A 23,464-nucleotide genomic window follows, 5' to 3' on the forward strand; every position below is an offset into this window, starting at 1 on the left:
TGACATTTCTGAATTCTCTTAGAAAAATTTCATAATTATGCAGTAAAACATACAAATAAGTATACACAAAAGCAGAGCTTTATTTGCCATTAGGGCTAGACCAGAGGTCCCTCAGCCTATGAGGATCCCCAAAATTATAGACCCTATAGAAAATTAATATAAAATATAGTTTTCATATCCTTGTTATGTTTTAAAACAAGAGCGATAAAAAATATAAAGATGTGCGAGTTTTAACATCAAAAAAACTTTTTTTGCTACCTAATACTTGGTTCTAGTAATTTATACCCTCAGTCTACTCTAGGTGCAGGGCCGGATTTAGTTTTTGAACCACTCCGTGTTAAGGTGAAAAACTGCACCCCTATTGAACTTTGTCCCCCCCACCCAAATAAATAGAGATTGCATTTTTTAACACCCAGGCAAAAAATAGCATGTGGTAACTGAATAATTAGATGTAAATATTTATCATAACTTTGACTGAAAATGTTTCATTTCGAAAAACAATTAACAGAAGTTATTTAGAGGATTTTACAAAAAACTTAATATATTTTTTTAGTCAATTTTTCAACTGTTCAAAAACAGCTAAAGGGTTACCAAGTTAATATTCATCAGACAGCTAGGTCCTCGTAAAAGTTAGGATATTTTGTAAAAATTTTACTATAGGGGGCCCCTTTATTGTGGAGGCCCCGGGGCAGTAGCCCCGTCTGCCCTCCCCTAAATCCGGCCCTGTCTTTAAGGTGCGATGAGATAAGGAAACTCCCCCGAAAACATTTCGAAATTGAAGCATTAAAATGTGATTATATGCCATATCATTTATGATTGTTTGAGAAATGGATTCAGGTACTTTCCCACACAAATTCTTTGAAATTTGAAGTTTCAAAAATGTCATTTTAGACTAGCATTGATGATGTTAGGAAAAGAGGGCTTGGAAACTGCTCCCTGGAACATTTCGTAGTTGAAGTCCTGAATGCAAAATTTTAGACGATTCGAAATTTTAGTTCAGAAAACAAGGTTTTAATGAGATGGATGTCCCAGAAAAATTTGAAATTGAAGGTCTAAAAACGCGTTTGTGGGCCATCTTTGACAACGTTAAGTAAAGGGATGAGATTTGGGGATTCTCTCCCACGAAATTTTAGCTCGAAAAACCCAATTTTAGACGATTTTTGCTTATGTCAAAAATGATGGGGCTAGAGGAGCCTTTTTAAGACTTTTTTGGAATTAAAAATACCGTATTACCCCGCATTATACGGCATTCCGGAAAAAAGCGAGGTTGAGCAGCCTGCCGGGAAATTTGAATTTAAATAAATCCCGAAAGTAACCTTCTTTCAAAAAAAAAAATGTGTATTGCATGGGCAGTTCTCAAAAGGTGGGAACAAAAAGTTAACTTTGAGCAATTTCAAAAATTTTCAAATTTGACATCAATTTTGCTTTTATTCTATAGTATGCATACCTAGAACACAATATATGAACATGAAAAGACAGCTGGTATTTGTAAAAATTGTTAATTAGCAAATTAAATCAGCAGTCTGTAGGTAACAGATTTTGGACATTGTTGTCCTGTAGGTAACGGATTTTGGACATCATCTTAATGTAAGTTTCACCATTTTTGACAATTGTTAATCTGATTTTTAACTTTTCCAATGAAAATTTTATTTACTACTTTTTGAATTTTGCAATTTAATAATAAAGAGGATATTAATCAAGTACTTTAATGGCTATACATACTGCACTTTACATATAATAAAGTTTTGGAATGATTTTGAAAAAGTTGATGAAAGGTAAAAAAAGCTTCAAATTAAAAATAATACAAATGTAAAAAGTGACACCAGTTTTATCAATGAATATTTTTGTTAATGTCATAAAAATTAAAACGATGTCTAAAAATAATTATTGAAAAAAGAAATTCGTATTTCTATTTGGAGATCGTTAAATTATGTTTCGAAAAGAAAGAGAAAAAAAAAATTCTAAAATAATAAAAGCGGGGGGAAAAAAATTGCTAGCGCAGGTGATAAAGTCGCCAAAACTGGTGCAGCTGACGAAAAACTACATTTGTCAAACTGGATTTCCCCTTTGGTAACCTTTAGCTTATCGTACACTGTGTTGTCGCCAACGGAGTTTGCTTGGCGATTTTAGCGCAAAATGGCTTTCGTTCGATCATAACCAGCCATGTTTCTACTGTAATTTATGTATTGTTCAATGTGTAACGTATTATTTACGCAAAATACCAATGGATTACAGAAGATAACATTATAATAACCTTTATTATTGAGGTTAGAAGACAGTGGATGATCAAAAATTATGAATAAACGGACAATTATCGGCGTCAAGATCGTAACACCATTTGGACATCTCACATGTATGTTTAAGAAAAATTATTTTTCTTCTAAGATACTGCATAAAAGCTTATGAAAACACTTTTAAACAATTAAAAATTGATTCTTAGGATCGATAAATGCCTTTAAAACGAAAACATCATATACTTAGTCCTCAAATAATAGCATTATAAAGATCGCAACTTTTGGACATACATCAAATTTCAAACTTACTTTTTTCTAAAATCGTTTACAAAGTAAATAATCTGTTTTTACTTTTGTTATTTGTGTAAAATATTAACAAAAAATTATTCAGTGTAAGATTTATACCTTTAATTTTTTTTTTTTTTTTGAAACGTATAGAAATAATTAAAAAAGAATATTTTTTAATGGTACATTTGCTCAGTTAACGTTTTGGTATGTCCAAAATTGTGCCTTTTAGCAAAGAAAATTTTTTTTAAGGGCATTTGAAGAGCAATTTTTCCATAATTTATGTCAATTCTTGTCTCTATACAGTATTATAATTTAACTCAAAAATTTTTGAGTTAATTAAAATGAAAGTTATTTGGTGTTGAAGCTTCAAAGTTGAGGTCTGTGTTTGCTCCCACCTTTTGAGAACTGCTTACATATAGTATGTGCTTGTTATTTATGGTAGGTCATTATTAATGAATTTCATTTTATGCCAATAAAGTAATCATTTCAGGACCAATTGTCGTTACTGCGATTTGTTCATAATTTTTTTTAAATAAATTATTTTAGGTTCTTTTTAGAGGGGTAAGTTTAATATTTACTTATTGAATAGCCATGGTAAATTCTTTAGGACTGGTTTAGGGGAGGTAACTTACTGCTTAAATGTCTGCTCACTTAGTTTAAATTTGATTTTTATAAAATTATTCGTTGTTAAACCATATTTTTCTTGTAAAATAACAAATGACATTGTTAGTACATATTTTTACAAAATTAAACTGTTTATAAGTACTAATAAGCTATGTAGAGAACTTATATTCATTTTTAAGCTGAACATATTTTTTATACTAATATTTTTTTTCCTAACCTCCATTTTTCCGGCATGCCAGAAAGGACCAGGCAAGAGATAGAGAGGAACCCAGGGCCCTCTCAAATTCTTTTTTAAAAAATTAAATAAGGGTAGTTATTGTTATTTGGTTTAAGTTTACTCATAAATAATTTCGTTGTTTTTATCTCCAAAAAATAAATAAATAATGATAATAATACGTTAGATGGCACCAGGCAGCAGTGCAACCAGACAGGCCAGGGGTCCGCGTCCCCCTTACTCAAGAGAAGAAAATAACGTGTATTTTGAAAACGAAGTTACTTTAATAAGAAAAAACAAATAATGTTGTGGGTAAAATCTTCCTTCTTTCAAAAAGAAATCTTTGAACCAAAAACTTTCAACAGGTGCACATTATTAGGCAGCAAATAACACACTCCATCTCAATCTTTTATTCCCTCTTTTTTCTATTCTGTCTGCAAATAAGAATCTTCAAAACGCTACACCCTGTACCTCTCCTCCCCCGCAGGAAATTAAAAGGAAAGTTTAATTATTCGTTGAAGTAACAATGGGAAATTGATATCATAAAAACATCTAAGGAAAATGCGTTCTTAGGAAATCGATTTTGAAACAATTCTGTACGAGAAAATTGTTCTGAAATTGTGTCGTTAAGATTTCAATTTTAAAAATTATTGGAGGGAGATCCCTAACCACCCCTTACTGCTTAATGCCTCTAAAGATAAACTGAAATTCCGCTTTTGAATTTCGGAAACCCTTCAAGCGAGGTTCCCCGAACTCTTCCTTCCCATCTCAAAGATAGTCTAGAATTGACTTCAGTTTTGAAAACACATTTAGGAGGGAACCATCTCTCTTTCCCCTATAATTAACAAAAATGTCTTGAGTTGCGCTTCAGTGTCGAAATATTTCTGGAGAGTTGTCTCGAGTCATCCCAATTCCCTTAACGTCCCTAAAGATAACATATAAATAAGTTGCTTATTTAGAACAGTTTCAATTGGAGTTCAGTAATATGGTTCAGGGGAACCCCGATCCCCTAACGTCATCAAAGATAGCCTAAAATTAGCTTTAATTTTGAAAAAAGTTCCGAAGAGGAACCAAACCTCCCCTATTCCCAATATATCCCAAAAATTACAATGTTTTACTTCAATTTTGAATATTTCTTTCAAGCAACCCCCTTTTTCCATACACATATCTCCTCCTTTGTTTTATACCCTGAACGATTGACTAAAAAGGTGTTTTTACAACTTCAACTTCAAAAAGTTTTTAGGGGATTTCCACCGAGTATCCATTTTGCTTCAAACTGATAAGTTGCACTGTTACACATGAAGAATTTCTCAGTATTAAACTTATCTTAGTTTTATGAATTCTCTCCTTTTCTATGTTAAAAAAAAATAAAGCAAGAGAGAAAATTTAATAAAAAATCATAAATAGGACAACAGTATCAAATTTTTGCCTCACCTGAGAGAAAAACTCAAGATCTGTTACTTGCTTCCACCTCTAAAATATTCACATTACGAAAGAAAAGTGGAGGAGTAGCCTAAGTTCTTCATCTTGGCCCCTTCCAAAAAAAAAACTTAATATATATGCCACTGTTGAATGACACCAGTGGTGCCCATCCCCCCCCCCCCCCCCCCCAAGCTCAATGCCACAAATTACCCCCGAAAATTTTCTTGATTTCAAATAGGGTTAAAGATAATGCTTCTTAGATTTCCTAACTCACACCCAAATTAATGGGGGGGGGGGAATGCTAACTACGACCATCTGAACCGAAATATTGTTGGATTGTTGACACGTCTCACCTCCCAATACCTACAATATGGCCCTTGAGTAAAAAAAGTTTAGAGATTTTTTCTTCAAACGTATGAAAAAATACAGAGAGAGTGGATTCATCTTTCTGGTTTGGGATGGAATCATTATTGAATGTAAGCAATTTGAACCTTGTCGGAAATATAGTATTCAGTCAGATGGGGGGTTCGGGGGTTTCTCCCTCGGAGAATTTTTGAAATTGTAGTTATAAAAACAGTTTTAGACGATAATTGGAAAAGTTAGATGGCTTCGGTTGGAAAGATTCGGTGGTCCCTCCCAGGTTTTTTTTTTTGAAATTCAATGTATCTAAAAAGCAACTGTAGATACTCTTTCGTTATGTAAGAGAGAGAGAGTGGGTTTGGGGGCTCCCCCGAAACATTTTCAAAATTGTAGCTCTAAAAACAGTTTTAAACTATCTGTGGCAGTGTTAGGTAGAAAAGAGATTCGGGAGGTCTTTCTCGGAAATTTTTCGAGATTGAAGTCTTAAAATCACGATTTCAGGCTATCTATGGTTAGGGACCAGGTAGTTTTCTGAAATTGAAGCTCTAAAATCACAATTGTAGCCGAACTTTGTGACATTAGGGAAAGGAGTTTTTGGAAGCACTCCCCAGAAAACTTTCCAGATTGAAGCTCTGAAAACCAGACTTAAGACGATCTTAAATGATTTTGACGAGAGTGGGGGAATGCAGAGGGGCGCTCCACCTAAATTTTCGAACCTGTTGCTTTAGAAACGCAATTTTGATAGATCTTTGATAATGTTAGTGAAGAAGAAGCTCGGTGGCATTTCCCCGCAATTTTTGCGAAATTGAAACTCTAAAACGGCAATTACAGATTATTTTTGATTGTGTTAAGAAGAGGGAAGGATTCAGGGGATCTCCTCATGAATTTTTCAAAATCACAATTCTGGAAACGCAGTTTTAGATGACTCTTAATGACCAAGAGGGCGTTTTTTGGGTGTTACAGTGGAGGTGCTCTCCTGAAAATTTACCGAAATTGAAGTCGCATATCCAAAAAAGATGGGTCAAACACAAGTACACTATGACAGATATTTTTCGGAAATCTTCAAAATTGATTCAGCTATTCAGCACACATTGAAATTCATAGCTCAAGAATTTTCACAAATCTTAATACTTCCTTCTATATACAATTTAGATATAAAAGAATAAAAATGAATTAAGAAAAATAATTAAAATACCTTAAAAACAAACTGTTCTTCTTCCAACAGTGAAACCTAACATCAATGAAAGTTTTATAAAAATCATCTGATGATAAATTGAAAGAACAGTCAATTTAAAAATGGTAGAAAAAATGAGAGTAAGGCAAAATGAAAAATTCTACAGAAACTTAAGCTAATTTGTGAAGAAAATATATTAATTTGCAAGTGATGGGCTAAAAAATATGTTAGTCGAAAACTTCAAAACTAGTTCTTAACGATTGTTTTGGTGCAAATGAGTCCTCATCACTGTTACACGTATTCCTCATAAACTGTGCTACTTCCAGAAAATATAAATAAAACGAAGAATATATGTGCATATATGTAAGCACGTTCCCGATACAAATCCAGTTTATGTCGGATCTTGTCCAAATTTGGCAGGGAGATACTTTGGCATCCAAGAAGGAATGTATATGGATTTTCAAGGGGCAAAGAAGTACTGAACCATTAGATTTAGTTTTAGGACCTTAAATGGCATTAAAAGGCTATTTCTACTTGAAATAATTATCCGGTCTGTCCAATTTTAGACTCATTCGAAAGCCCCAGCAAAAAACAAACCCCCGAAGTAGATTTACTTCCCTCGGATTTCAAAATCATCAACAAGGCCGTATAATCAACAGGAGACAAGTTATACGCATTTTTAAGCAAAGGAACATCAATATCAAATCGGAAATTTATTGCCTACTGCGAGCTCAGTTTCAATTATCGTCAATGAAACCATTGAGAAGAAAGATCTGTTGCCATTTTTTTTCTCGACTGTGAACAAATAAATTTTTTGCTTTTGTTCTGAGGCTTTTCCTGCAATTGGGAGACTTAAAATTTTTCCTCTCTGGTTATTTTTCCGAAATCAGTCAGGAAATTTTATTTATTTATTTTTTAATTTTAAAGCCTGATTGTTAAACAAACATAACTTGACTTCACTTTTATTTTCAAGGTAGATCTTGCAAAGTCGGCGACGCAGTTAGTTTATAATAAATTAAAAAGAAATCATATCGTCTGATCCTGCTTCGCAATGGACACTGACTCCATTCAGCCTTTGATGATCCCTTTATTGAAAAAGGGACAGGCTAACAAATTTTAAAATGAGTACGTCAAAATGGTGTATTTATGCATGTATTTCTTGTTGAATAAATTAATTTTTTTCCTTCCAAAAGTCAAAATTTTCATGTCAAAAAAAAACTTCTGGAAAAAAAAAATCCCCCCCCCCCCAAATTTTGATGGCGCAACTTGCGCAATAATCCCTTCCCCCTGTGGGCACCCTTGAATGGACATTGCCCTGGAGAGACGGGCTCCTCCTCTGAAAAACTGAGAGATTACTCCAAATCTTACACCCTTTTTTGTGAGAGCCCTACCGACAATTCTCAGTCTATAAAATAATTTTTAAATCAATGCAATTAGTCAAAATTACATAAGAACTAACATCCTTTAGCTCATACAATTTTCAGGCAACGACTGAGTTTAGAGTGAATGATCGGGAGGCTTCATAGTGCGCCCTCTTCATCTGTGAATAAAAGGTGCCTTTCTGTTACTCTTTTTTGCATTAAAAAAAAGAGCTGTAGAAACATTTTTTATGAATTTAAATGAGCAATTTTACACATGGATGTTTTCCCACTATCACTTTATAAAGCGTTTTTCTACATATTTTTAATGCTGCCCCCCTCCCCCTTCTCTTCATGGAGAAACTTTGAAGACTGTTTAGTCATATAGCAATTCGATAGTTTTTACTTTTAAGATTTTGCTTACTGATTTTTTTTCCTCTTTCCCCCCCCCCCTTCCTAAATTTTATTTTTACAGAAACTAGGTTGTGATCAGGGCCGCGCCGTCCCTATGTTCAAGGTCGTGCGGCGCACGACGGCGCCAGAGTCAAAAAGGTGCCGAGATCTACCAATCAAATGCTCCAAATGAGTGGAGAACCAAATGAGTGGATTGAACTTTTCATTATATCTAATAGTGATGGTGAAATTATACTGCTCATTAAAACAAGCTATCCTCCTCGTTGCCTTTCTAAAAGGAAAAATATTGCCTTGTTGTGTTTGAACATATTATTCAACATGCGCAATCTTTTACACTGAAAACACATGATGCTAATTTATGCATACATGAGCATTTTTCTTCATATGTGGAGCCATGAATGCTATTTCGGTATGTCTGTAATTTTAGAAGGTTGAGCATACGAAGCAGCGCAAGAAATTTGCTATTCCCCCATTCTGGTTCTTGCAGTGAATATGTTGTATTATAATTTATGCACCTCCAGAATGCCGAGTTGAATATTTTTGAAAAACATTCTTTATTGTTGAAGAGAGGAGCGCCTTAGGAAAACAAAGTGATTTTGATAAGAAAAAAAAATGATGTTGGGGGAAACTTCAGTTTCTTTCAAAAAGAAATCTTTGAATTAAAAATTTTCAGTAAGTTACAGCTAATAGTTCAGCTACTTCGCCCTCCGTCCTATTTCTTTTCTTCCTTATTATTTTTCTTCTTTTCTAGTTCGTTTAAAAGTAAGATTGTCTTCAAAATGCTACTCCTCCGATTCTCTCCCTCTCCCGTTGCCAAAAGCATTACGGAGCATCTCAAATTTCACTTCCATATCTTCAATTTCGCAAAATTTTCAGGGAAAGTCCTCGAATACCAAACAACATTGCTTGAAACTGCATTCGAAAATCACCTAAAATTGCGTTTTTGGAGCTTCAGTTTCGAAAGATTGTCGGCCCTAATGTTACCAAATATGGTCTTACAATCGCATTTCTAAGACTTCAATTTCAGAAAACATTCGGGCAAGGGATTCCGAACCGCCTTCCTTTAATATCATTAAAATTTTTGTTTTGAAAACATGACTTAAGTAAAATTTGAGTGAAATAGCCTCTGAACTTCTTCTCCTAATATCACAGAATATTACTTTAGTTTTTAGGGCTTAAATTTTGAAAAAATTTCCAGGGGGGAGCTCCAAAATCTCCTTCCCATAAAAATCTTCATTAATTGATTTCTATCTGTTTTACAAAAAAAAAAAAAAAAAAAAATAGTTGGGTAGAATCCCAGAGTTCCATTTTTTATTCTAACGTCAATAAATATGGCCTATAATCGCGTTTTAAGGCTTTAACTTCTACAAATTTCCGCTGAGCCCCTTGTACCGTTTTTCCCTAGAACACCGTCAAAGACTTTTAAAATTGCGTTTTTAAAACTACTAATTTCAAAAATTTTAAAAGATTTTTTTTTTCAATGTGCCCCCACTAAAACTTTTCTTGTTACACCACTGCTCCTGTTGTCATGTTTTGACAGGCATAACAGTTTTATTAATTATTTATCACTTAGAGATTAGATAGATACTCACAGTGGCGTGAACTTTGATATTTCAAACATTTTCCTTTTTCCAAAACGCATTATTAGCATATCAGAGGAGCTGCTGTACTCTAAATAATTTCGAGATATGAAGTAAAAACGTACGCCAAAACGTGTTCCAAAATTAAATGTTCACACATTTTTGTTTTAATTAATTAAGTGCCAAATGTATTTTTTTTTTCCATTATATATTTGTTTGCAAAACCTTTTTCCACGTGTTAACTATATTTTCCCCGAACGCCAGAGCATAAAAGCGCTCAAAAGACATTTGAACGACGGCGCCAATCAGGCTTGGCGCGGCCCTGGTTGTGATACTTTCTTACTTTGGTTAGGTAATTTTGCGTCCCTCAAATCTTTTGCTCTGTGCCGGGGCACAGACTGACAGAGTGTTAGTCTGGCCCTGCTAGCTGTAGTACTTGAAATGACAAAAACTGTATACAATTGCAACTCTACAGCACTTCCTTCGAAAGTATTGTTGATGGTAGCATCTATAAATGTGTTTGACCTGTCTTAAATACTCAAAACTAAACTATACAATTAAAATAAGTTTGTTTTTTTGCTACTGATAACCTATTCCTAGTAAGCATTTAGGCCCCTCAAAAAACAGAATCCCGACAATGCCACTGGTCTACTGCAGCTACCTCCTTTGAAGACTTGCTAAATAAACAGTTTAGACAAACATGAAAAATAGTAGCAAGCTCAGTAGTTTAGCCAAAGAGAGATAGATACAAAAGCTGCAGTCATAAACAATGATTTTCTGGAACTGACGAGAAAATAATGGATACAAGAAAATCATGGATATAAAAAAGGAAAAACATAGATCCGGACCCAGACGAATCCTCACAGGAGTGCCCCCCTCTTAAGAGTAAGGCCCCCCCCCCTTCAAAAAAAAAAGAAATATCCTTCAAAACAACCCCCTAAAAATTTTAATGGCCCTATCTAACATGGGCATTATATTTTCGAATGTTTTTTTTTTTTTTTTGATAAAAGTTTACGAACCAGACATAAGATCGCATTCTCGAAATCCTGAGGGTATATCTTATATCAAGGTCCGGCTGTATTAGCAGGGGTCTGTCCAGGATTTTTCACAGGGTCGGTTTTTTGTGAAAAATAAAATAATTTTGTGAAAAGTGGATTAAATTTGTGAAAAATCAAATAATTTCGCAAAAAAAAAATTTTTGGTAAATCGAAATTTTAGAATTTAGAGCGGGCACAAACTGCATCACTTAAACTTAAAGTAGAGTGTTTTCCTCTTGTTGTTCCCTATGTTGAGAATATCATTCTTGGGTGTTTTTCTAGTATTTGGCGGGGGGGGGGGGGGAACTTGCTCCCTGAAGTAGCAATATTTATCTACCATTCTACATTATGTTAAATTGTACTAATAATATTTCTGTACAGCATTTAAAATAATTGTAACAAAATAAATAAAATTCAGACGAGGGTTCAGCATTTAACTTTTTGACCCAAGGCACTCTTAAAAAGCACAGAATTTAGGTTCAAAACTTATAAATTCCATGATTTTAACAAAAATAAAAAGAGATTTTATTTGTTTACTTCTTAACAAAGCGTATTAAACATCAAAAATTCAAAAAATTGGATTCCCATAGAAGATGCAAAAACATCGCAATTCTCAAAGTGAAGGCATCAAAGGTATAAAATCGGCTTGTAAAAGAAATATTTTTGATAAAATTATTTTTAAATTGCATTTTACAGTCCTATGATAAACATATCAGTAATATCTGTGGATGTAGTTGAAGCAAAAATGAAATTAAACCATCAATTCAGCATTTTAATTTTTGACTCATAAAGAAAATGGAATTTTGCTTTAAAAATTTGAAATGTCTGTTCTAACAAAAATAGAGATTTTTCATTTATTTGCATCCGAAGTTAGCTTGAAAAAAGAACAAAATATGATTCTTATATTGGATGTTAAAAGATTGTATTTTTCAAAATGGAGACAGTTAAAGAAAAAAAACGGCAAGTAAAACAGTGTAAAGTTAATCATCCTTGTTATTGTTAGCATCGAAAAATCAAACCCATATAATTTTCTCCCAAAATAACAGCTAAACATCCCACAGCAACATAGAAATGCAAATATTGACAAGCTGGTAAAATGATGAGAATATTTTCTAATCAAGACATTATAATTGTTTAAGGCCAAACGCTAAATGGCGATAATTTTGAAGTTGGTAACTCTATTTCACAGATATATTATTATTACTGTTCATTAAGTCATGAGCGGGGGGGGGGGGAGGAGAAAAATGCTTACCAAAGCATTTTCAGAAAAGTTTACAACACCGCTGCTAATTAGCTGTGATAAAACAAACAAAATTATTTAAGACTAAACTTATTTTCAGCTGTTAATTTCTTTCCAAGAAACAAACAACAAGCATTATATTTATTTGGCAGTAGTAATTATTTATCACTTGCAGGAGTATTGCAAACGTGAGGATTTTTTTTTTTTTTTTTTGCAAAACTAGCAGATTTTGTATAAGCTGATCCTTCTAATTTGACTTCAAAAAAGGTTCCAAAAATTATCGGTTTTATCCACGGAAATATGGGAAATATGCGCTATTTTGCTTTCAGATTTGCTCTTTCAATAAACTACTCGTGAAAGATCCCTTCTTGTTTATCAGAATTTTGTGAAGGGTTCGTTTTGGTTGATCGGGATTTTGTGAAAGGTCCATTTTGTCTGATCGGGATTTTGTGAAAGGTCTGTTTTGGTTGATCGGATTTTTGTGAAGGGTCCGTTAACGGACCGAAATATCCTCTGGCCAGACAACTGATTTAGTATTTGACGATGAAATAACCAAGTGTGTTTATTTAGCTGAATAAAATTAATAATCTAATTAGTTAAATTTAGTCTAATTAGTTAGTCTAATTAGTTAAATAATGTGCATAAAAAATGGTTGTATTAGCAGCAAATATGAGAGTGACCAATAATTACACCATAAATGGCAAAGAATTACCCCATCAGTGGGATAACTCCAGGACACTAATTAACTATAATTATTCAAATTACTTAAGCATTACTGTTAAAATAAAGATTTTATTAGACAAATTACAACGTGCTTACTACATACCAAAATTAGTAACTTTAGCTAGATAGATTTTGTAATGACTGAATGTTGATGCTTTTTAACTAGAATTTACCAAGAGGGTCATTCCACGTCAAATCAACCCAAAAAATGAGATTTTGACACCCATAGTCTCGGATTTTGATGAAACTTGGCATAGTTGTTTCTATTATGGATGTAAGAAAGAATGTAATTTTTTTTTGCTGTATCTCGAATGGTTTAGATTTTATGGAATGTCAAAGTTTTCTGAATTTTACGATTTTTCCCGATGGCGTGAGTGAAAACTAATTCGCATTTATGCAGAAAATAAACTATAACTTCTCTGTTTACCAAACAATATTGTTGAAATTTTTTTTTAATAAACCTGATTATCCAAGGATTACAGAAAAAATACAATTTCATCAATAATTATCAATAAAAAAAATAAGAAAAATTCCTAAAGTACAATTTATTAAGTTTTTTTGAGAAAGTTGGGAGCTATACTTAAAATGAGATATATCCAAATGGGTAGTAAATAATCCCTCCATTTTTTTTTTATTTCTGATCTAAAAGATGTATTTTATCACATAAAAAAATAATTTAGGTGGTTTTTACACTCCTTCATTTCAACAAGGGGCACAAAACATTTTTTAAGATAGCTGCATGAAGAAAAAAAACATTAACACCAGCCTTGCTCTCAAAGGGTAAAAATCTGACTACTATTATGCAATTTTGTCTGGAGCATACCTTTATATTAAATATACAACTTATAAATGGTAAAAATTACATTTAAAAATTTTGATTACAAAATTAAATGCTGTAATGAACATTCGATGAGCACGTTCATTGTAATGAAAATCGCAATCTTTAAAAACCTACCTCAAGGAACATGCATAATATTAAATACTCTTTTAATTGCAGATAAGGGAACTTGTATTTTCAAAAATTGAGTTGATTGTTTTCATAAAGTTTTGAGAAAATTGGTAAGTTCTTCCAGTTGTTGTTTTGGGGGACTCCACAACTGCAAGGACATGAGTAATAGGGACTGCACAAATATCCTCCCTATTTGGCCAGAAAAATGATGACGAAGGTGCATGAGGATGCATAAAATTTACAGTAACATTTTTTTCTTCTTCATTTAGCTCATTCACCATGCCAAAATACCACAAATTGTCATATATACTTGCGATGAAGCACCCAGAATACAACTGTTCTATTTTCACAATTGAAGTTTGCTGTTTGTTGTAGAGATTGAAAGTGAGAGCTGGTTTTTCATCACTACTAATTCTTCTTGCTTCAATGTTTCCCAAATTATCCAATGATCAAAAATTGTGGAACATTCTTGTTCCGGGAAGAGTTTCTACTGATTTAAATCGACTTTCTAAAGTCTGGCGAGTTAAATCGACTTCCTGTTAAGAAATTAATTGGAAGTGAATATTTTTGAAGCTAGTTTTGCAAAACTCAAAAAGATCATTTGTGGTTAATACTTCTTTGCCTAGCTCTTGTTGATAACTGTGTTTTCTGGCTCCACATTTGACAGTACCCCCTATTCCGTCACATTCCGTTTTTCCATGACTAGTTGCATGGAATGACCACTGAGCTTTTAGTTGAAAGTCATTCTCGTGCATGCACAAATTTATAAAATTGAACTTGTTTTTGTACTGCCCAGCACATCCATCACTGAAGTAGTGAACAATCCTGATTTGAGGGTGTTTCTCTTTGATGAATACTATTACTATTTCCTGAATCTTATGCACCATAGCTACATCATGTTTTAGGTCATCAGATATTATGCAAAGTGATGAAATATTTTTTTCATTACTTGCAATGGATCATAACAGGATGAATAGTACATGACTGCGAGGTCCAATGGTAACCTTGTGCTTCATCTTGTATTGTAAAACCATAATTTTGGCTAAAATCCATTGATATTACAGCAATATATGATGAAACAGTTTCTTTTAAATTTTTGAAAAATGAAGTTTGCAATTTGGCTATGAATGCATGTGGAATCAATTTGTTCAATTTTTCAACCAATATATCAATGAATTCTGTCACTGAGCTTGAACATCTTATCATTTCAGTACGATCTGTAGTAACCCACTGGCTGTACTCAACAAGTTCTTCATTTTCATAATTTTCGAATTTAGACCCTAAAAACTGGATTAGGTTGGTTTTTGATGGGCAGTCATCACAATGTCGCAGCATGCATTCTCTTTTTGTGTCCTGGCAAACAATGAAGGACATAAGTTTTTTATAATCTTCTACCACTCCCGCCCCCTTAATTAGCAAAATTACATTTTGGTGAATTGTGCATACACACACTAAGTGTGTGCCACTAGCACCAGCCAAAACACACCACTTTGGTCTTAATGAATAGAACTTGGACAAACCTATCTTCATATTTGGGTATTCTATTTTAAATTTTAAATACAGTTCCCTGAGCAGTGGCGGATGGGGCCGGCTTGCAGCCGGGCAAATGCCCGGTGGGCCGCCTCGGTTTGGGCTGCAATAAATCTTTCAATTGAATAGTACAAAAAAAAAACTGTTTTTTTTTTTCATTTCTTCCTTAAAAAACCAGTGAAAAAAATCTGTCGTCTAGAAGATGCGAAATCAAACCACTTTGCGACATTGGAAAATCTAAAATTGGTTCACTCATTTTTGTAAACGGATTTCAAATCTTTAAAAATCTTAGGAAGACCCTTGCCTTCTTTAAAAAAAAAAACCGTCGACTCATACATGACGAAAGCCTTCTTTTTCATCCCTTGTGGATCGGCCCACCACGCACTCGGCGCCAGATTAAGCAATCGATTAGCACCCCACCTCATTAGCCCTTTCATTGATGAGCACCGATAACCATTTCACGGTCATCTGTGTACAGGGTACAGAGACAGGGACCAGCACAGGAACACTACTTGGGACGGGACTGCAAAAGCAGTTTGCGGAACGGAAACAGCTGTTTTTCATTCGAAGATGCAAAGAGAGAGGCATTTTTCCGAGAGTGAAGCTGAAGGCTGAAGGGTCCGGATCGTTTCCTGGAACTCTTTTCAGTAATTTTTGCTTTAGGGTAACTGGGGATTAAATCACACCTACCACTTCCTTTTTAATGGCTTTGTGAATAAAAGGGATTCGCTCGTTGAAACTTGTAGGCACTGGCAATCTATTTATTTTTTCTCCAGTTTCGAGGCAACAGGACTGGAGTCAAATGATGGAGTCATTTGTAACACGTTTTAGCTGTAATTAAAAATCCTTTCAAAGTTATAATGTAATTGAAATTCATTTTGATGATTCAAACAAAGGATTTTGAAGAGCAAGTTTGGTTTGTAAAAAAATTTACTTATTTCTAAAACTTTTACTTTAGTTATCCATTACCGCTTACAATTTTTTAAAAATATTTTGGAGATTTTTGTTATTTATACTATCATCTCCAGGGCCGGATTTACGTTTTAGTTGAAAGCTATTGCTTATAACGAAAAGTTGTGTGAGTTGTCGTTCCTAAAAAAAATTAGAAATACTTGAAAAAAATCAATTTCATTTTCAAATGCTTGAAATTTTGCAAAAAATGTGGCTACAAGCCTTGAATTTTAAAATTTCTAACAAATTGGAGTTGATAAGAGAGAGGAGTGCCAAAATATGTTAAATTCAGTGTGTGCTTCAATGTATATTCGTCAAAGTATGCTTCAATTTTATTTCTTACTAAGAGTATAAATTATGAATTGTTCAAATGGGCAGTATGTTACTCTCTTGCTACCTATTTTCTAAGTGTGTACCCTATTACTTTTAAAGCAATTTGTAGATCTGTTGCAGAGGGTGGCAATTCCAAAAAACATAGCCCTCCCCCAAAGATCGTCAATTGTCACCTAAATTGGCGCTTTGGGAACTTCAATTGAGAAATTTTGCCCAGAAAGAATTTCTCAACGCCCTTCTCCCCCCCTAGTGTTTCAAAGCAATGCTTATGCATACGTTTTAAAGCTCTGATTTTGAAAAAGTTTTGGGGGAATTCTCCAAATACCCCTCCCGCAAACGTCGCCCAAGATCATTTAAAAAGTCTAACAACGCGTTTTTGAAGCTATAATTTTGAAAATTTTCCGGGGGAGTGCCCCTGAACCCCCCCCCCCTCCCCATCATCAGCAAGAATATTAATTTTTACTATGCAGGTGTTCGTATTTTTGATTCTTTTTCTCCACATTCGTAAACGCAGTTCTCCTAATTTGAATACTCAAATTCTAATGGTGACTCCCTACTAAAACTAGATGTATCCTCTCTATCTTTTATATCTGAAAAAAAAAAAAAAAAACGTAAAGGAAGGTGGGGAGCATCTCCTCTTCAAGGAGCAAATCTTAAGGGGGCCGGCTGGCCTGTAAATGCCAGGGCCTGTTCATGTTGCCCCATCCGCCACTGTCCCTGAGGTTACACAAAATTAAGCGTTTTCTTTCATAAACGTTTTTTTTACCACTCACAACATCCTTCATTCCAGGCAGAATTCTAGAATGTTCGCTACTTTGATAAAACTGTTCTACTAATTGAATAGTTTCAGAGCTTAACATTTTCCCCCGTCTTGGCTCCGGTTCTGCTAAAAAAACCTTTATCTTTAAACAGTTTTTGTGCTTTGCGAACTGTGTAATCAGAAGCATTGAAAGTCTGTATTATTTTCCTTTTTGGCCACATCAATGCAGCTGGAATTGTCAACATTTGAATTTGTTTTGTTTTTTTTTGGAGCATTGCTTAAGTCTTTCTTAATAATGGAAATAAGTTGATCTAGATCTTTGGATTTTTGAATATCTTTTTCTGGGACATCTTTTTCTTCTGGCAAATTAACTTCAAGAATATTTTGAATTTTTTCTTTTACAGTTTCATGCAACTCTCTGTAGCTTTTCTTTGCCATAAGATGGTTTGCTGTGTTTCTCCAAGTGCATGTAATTTCACTGGGGAGCATCCAATATCATGCAAAGAAGAATTCAGTTCCTCGATTTGTCTTTTTTTTTTGTAATTTTTTTTAACTCATTAAGATTCAATCCATCATCTTCTTCTTCTGAGGAATTTCTGCTTTCACTGGTTTTTTCAATATCGTCAGAAAATTCATTCAATTGAGAAAACTTGTTTCCTGCAATTCGCACAAAGCTTCTGTCCCTGGTTTCACTTGAAATCCCTTTTGCTGAAATAGTCCTACTTAGTTCTAAAGTTACAATGCAAAGTCCTTTCTGAATTGAAGATTTGTGTCTTTCAAAAGGATCACATCAACACTTTTGTAAAAATTCATACTTTTGCAAATACACACATTGATGATGAAGACAAATAGTTTTTAACTCATTGCTTGCACCTGTTCTTAATTTCAATAAAGTTAACTCAGATTCAGAGAGGTTTTTAGTACTCTTTGTGTCCTTTTTCTTGACAAAACTCAACAAATGACAATAACTATGCGTAACTTCTCCAACGCTACATGTCTCCATTTTTAGTTTACAGCCATGCAAAATTTAAAATTTTACTAGCATTTTTTTTTTTTAAACTACAATATTAGAACAAAAACTTTTCATTTCTAATTACAACTAAAAATTCTGTAATTGGAAATAAGAATCAGTTAAAGTATTAAACTCAATCATATGTGTTACTCAAGCAACAGTTTTTGAATGATTGACTGGTTAAGGTTTGTAGTTCTGTTTCTATGATGATTTCATGTGTGGGAAACCCTAAGTGCAACTGCACAATCTCCAATCATATAATATGTGGGTATGAACTTGTATATTTTACACAAGTCATATGTTCTGTTTCAAGGGGAGGGGAGGGGCTCAATGAGCCTCTCAAGAGAGGCTCATTGGGCCTCTCAAGGGGTTTGTGCAGCTACTTTATTTATTTTCATTCATCACTTGGAAGTGTAGGAGGAAGGGAGGGGGAGCTCTTATTTAATTACTTGATGAATAAAGATGAATGACAGTGGATTATCCTGGTTGATCACTTTTTTTTTTCTTTCTTTTTTTGGCTTAACATTTTGGTTTTGAAAGTTCCCAGAGAAGTTAGTTGAAACAATTTCTATCTTTAAAGATTAAAAAAATGACAAAGGGAAGGGAAAAATTACAAAGGTGATTTTTAAATGTGATAAAATGAATTTTTTAAGATCATAAATAGAAGAAAAAAAGGGGGGGATATTGTCAGCTCAATTTTTGAAAGTATTAGTTCACTTATCTGCAACAGGGGTCTGGCCAGAGGATATTTGGGTCCGTTAACGGACCCCTTCACAAAAATCCGATCAACCAAAACGGACCTTTCACAAAATCCCGGTCAAACAAAACGGACCTTTCACAAAATCCCGATCAAACAAAACAGACCCTTCACAAATTTCCGATAAACAAGATCGGATCTGTCAAATTGTTTATTGTAAGAGCAAATCTGAAAGCAAAATAACGCATATTTCTGTGTATAAACCGATAATTTTTGGAACCTTTTTTTAAGTCAAATTAGAGGGATCAGCTTATACAAAATCCGCTAATTTTGAAAAAAAAAAATAGGCACTCTTGGAATGCTCCTGCACGCGATAAATAATTGCTACTGCCAAATAAATATAATGGTTGTTTGTTTTATCACAGCTAATTAGCAACGGTGTTTTTGTAAACTTTTCTGAAAAGTCATTGGTAAGCACTTTTCTCTGCTCATGATTTAATAAACAATAATAATATCTGCGAAATGAACTTAGAACTGCAAAGGGATAGTAAGGGTAAGGAAAAAAATATAATCGCTTCAGATAGTGTTACCAACTTCAAAATTATCACCACTTAGTGTCTGGCGTTTGAACCTTTATAATGACTTGATTAGAAAATATTCTCCTCATTTTGCCAGCTTGTCAATATTTGCGTTTTTACGGTGTGGTGCGATGTTTAATTGTTATTTTGGGAGAAAATTATATGGGTTTTGATTTTTCGATGCTAACAAGGATGACTTTGAATAAACTCTTTTAATTACCGTTTTTTTTTTTTTTTTAGATGTCTACATTTTGAAAAATGCAATCTTTTAACATCCGATATGAGAATCATATTTTGTTCTTTTTTCAAACTAACTTCGCTTTATTAGGATTCAAATTAAATGAAAAGTCTCTTTATTTCTGTTAGAACTCTCATTTCAAGTTTTTAAAGCAAAATTCCATTTTCTGTTATGAGTCAAAAATTAAAATGCTAAATAGATGGTTATTTTATTTTTTGGGGTCAACTGTGTCCACAGATATTGATATGTTTATAATAGGACTCTAAAATGCAATTTTAAAATAATTTTATCAAAAATATTTCTTTTACAAGCCGTTTTTTATACTTTTGATGCCTTCACTTTGAGAATTGCGATCTCTTTGCATCCGCTATGGGAATCCGATTTTTCGAATTTTTAATGACTATTACGCTTTGTTAAGAGGTAAACAATTGAAATATCTTTTTATTTTTGTTAAAATCACGGAATTTATAAGTTTTAAACGAAATTCTGTGCTTTTTAAGAGTTGAATGCTGAACCTATTCTGAATTTTATTTTATTTAGTTATATTTTTGTTACAATTATTTTAAGTACTGTACAGAAACATATCTAGTATAATTAACATAATGTAGAATGGTAGATAAATATTGAAATGTAGAAATGGTAGATAAATATTGATACTTGAAAGAGCGATGCCCCCCCCTCCCCCCCCCCACCAAACATCAGAAAAAAAACCCAGAATGATTTTCTCGACGTAGAAGAGGAAAACACTCAACTTTAAGTTTAATTGATGCAGTTTGTGCCATTAAATTCCTAAAATTTTGTTTTAACAAAAAAAAAAAAAAAAATTTTGCGAAATTTTTAGGATTTTTCACAAAATTATTTGATTTTTCACAAAAAACGGACCCTGTGAAAAATCCTGGGACAGACCCCTGTGCCGTTAAAAGATTTTTTAACATTATGTATGTTCCTTGAGGTAAGTTGATGATTTGTCATTGCAATAAACATGTTTCATCGGAGTGTTCATCAATTGCACCTAATTTTTGTAATCACAAGTTTTAAATGTAATTTTTACCATTTATGTGTTTTATATTCAATCTAATTTTTCATCTATACAAAATTGCATAATAGTAGTCAGATTTTTACCCTTTGAGAGCAAGGCTGGTGTTAATGTTTTTTTCTTCATGCAGCTATCTTAAAAAATGTTTTGTGCCCCTTGTTGAAATGAAGGAGTGTAAAAACCACCTAAATTATTTTTTTATGTGATAAAATACATCTTTTAGATCAGAAATAAAAAAAAAATGGAGGGATTATTTACTACCCATTTGGAGATATCTCATTTTAAGTATAGCTCAAAACTTTCTCAAAAAAACTTAATAAATTGTACTTTAGGAATTTTTCATATTTTTTTATTGATAATTATTGATGAAATTGTATTTTTCTGTAATCCTTGCATGATCAGGTTTATTAAAAAAAATTCAGCAATATTCATTGGTAAATAGGGAAGTTATAATTTATTTTCTGCATAAATGCAAATTAGTTTTCACGCGCGCCATCGGCAAAAATCGTAAAATTCAGACAATTTTGACATTCCATAAAATCTAAACCGTTCGAGATACAGCAAAAAAATTTTTCATTCTCTCATAACTTTATAAAAGGAACAACTGTGCCAAATTTCACCAAAATCTGAGACTATGGGTGTCATGACTGGGTTGAAGTGGCATGGATTGGCCCAAGAGCAACTCTAAAAAGAATCTATTAAGTATTTTAGAAAAAAGCATACTTTTAAATGCTTGACACAATAAGTGTTTCTGAGCTATGTATACTTCCTAGTAACAAGAAAATTTTAAAAGTTTTGAAGAAATGTCCACAAGTATCCTTGAAGATATTTTGCAATCATTGGCTTTTTACAGCAGCAGGATATGAAAAGTAAAGGTTTGAATGTCAGGTCTGTTCGACGAACACACAAAAGCAAAATGAAAAAAAAAAAAAAACAGATGAAATAAAGCTGAGATATAATTTTTATGCTAAGTACCGCTATTTATAAAATCTCAAAAACCACGAGAGTACTATAATTTAATTGAAAGAAAATGCGAAACCAATCAGTAAAATGTACAGATGTTATACACTACTTGACGTTTCTACAAAAAGTTTTGTTTAGTATGAAATTGATAAAAATCTTTAAAATTGGGAGTGCGCATTTGTGTCACCAAATCAAAAAAATACATCTGTGTAGGCGGAGGGTGATGGAGGGCTTATAGGAAACGTATTTCTGGACCTGTGAGATAAGGAAAGAGTTCTCATTATTAATACTGCACAGGAAACCGTCAAGAACAGTAGGCTTAAAAACTTGGCTCATACCTTTCCGAAGACATGATCTATGCGCTCCCGCGTTAATTACATATTGTCCTACAACAACAGCTTCATTTCTGTAAATGATATGAATGAATACGCCCTTTGCTTAGCAAATGCATGTTTCTTTATATTATTTAAATAATACAACGGAGCCATGAGTATGAACTTTTTCACATTACTCTCTAAAAATACACCAACAAAACAACATTTTTTTTTCTTTTTTTGAAGAGTTGCCATACCGAATGAAAGTGGACAAAGTTCGAGTTCTAAAAAGAAGGAGAGAGAGAGGAATAAAAAGGATAAGCATAAGCGGCCGGATTTAGAGTCCCTATATGAAAACGTAGTTTGCAGAGTTGCGACAACAGCTACGCTCGGAAAGCGCAACCGGTTACAGGGGAAAGATAGGGTTGCCGCCGAGTTGCAAGATTGGCTCCTTGTTCGCCTTCGAGTTTCATTAAAAAAAATAGTCGCAAACGGGAGTTTAAAGAGTGGCTGAAACGGGTTCTGAAGGATGTAAGCACGCGGATTCGAAAATGCATGCTGTTCAACAAGTGAAACGCTCGATTTTGATTCAAACATTAAAAAAATACAAAATGGCAGTGTGTTAGCAGAATTAAGAGCAGATTTTTTTTCTTAAACCTTATTCCCTATAATACGATCAATTTTAAATTAATCAAAAGATTCCGAGACAACGAAAATTATATTATAATTTTAATTGATACAAAATGAATGAAAGAATCAAGACTGATTAAGAAAATGAAAATAAATAAATAAGCAACAAATAACGAACATAAAAAATTGCTTGTTTTTGCTACGTTAAATTAAGCTTTAAAAAGTTTTTTGAACATAGAAATATTTCTTGTATTAATATCAAAAGCATTACTTATTTTTCTTCTATAAAAGGAAAAATATACAATTTTCTGATTTAAATGGAACAAAGTTTAGCATTAGCTTAAAAATTCCGAAAGGAAATATATGCCTGGGATGCCCACCTACGGGGAGGGGGGGTGCTGTTAGGGGTGTGGCACCCATGTATATACAAAGGAAAGTTTGAAAGAGTAATACTAGAAATATGTAGAAGCTTAAAACAAGGTATCCTATCCAGGCCAGGATCTATACATTTTAGGCCTCCCTGCAACAAAATCTGTATAGCCCCTCCCCAGACGGTCTAGAAAGATTGGGCGCCGCATATTGGGCGCCGGGAACTTTGGCCGCCGAGCACTTTGGGCGCGGGGAACTTTGGGCGCCGAGCATTTTGGGCGCCGGGAACTTTGGGCGCGGGGAACTTTGGGCGCCGAGCATATTGTGCCCAGTAATCCCGGGGCTTAAAATGCTCGGCGCCCGATGTTTCCGGCGTTCAAAATGCTCGGCGCCCAATGTTCCCGGCGGCGAATTTTGAAACGTTCTCAATGCTTAC

At 33.6% G+C, this 23,464-nt stretch overlaps 1 protein-coding gene across 2 annotated transcripts in view; it reads right to left on the bottom strand.

Moving 5' to 3' along the window:
• Positions 1-22,254, bottom strand: part of LOC129218415 (serine/threonine-protein kinase 3-like) — an 85,847-nt gene extending 63,593 nt beyond the window's left edge. For both annotated transcript variants that reach the window (XM_054852670.1, XM_054852669.1), the window contains exon 1: positions 22,054-22,254. In XM_054852670.1, coding sequence (XP_054708645.1) covers positions 22,054-22,067 — 14 coding nt within the window. In that variant the 5' untranslated portion in view covers positions 22,068-22,254. The remainder of the gene's footprint in view (positions 1-22,053) is intronic.
• Positions 22,255-23,464: the final 1,210 nt, after the last annotated feature.

This window comes from Uloborus diversus, chromosome 3 (genome assembly GCF_026930045.1).
Source record: "Uloborus diversus isolate 005 chromosome 3, Udiv.v.3.1, whole genome shotgun sequence".
Lineage (NCBI taxonomy): Eukaryota > Metazoa > Arthropoda > Arachnida > Araneae > Uloboridae > Uloborus > Uloborus diversus.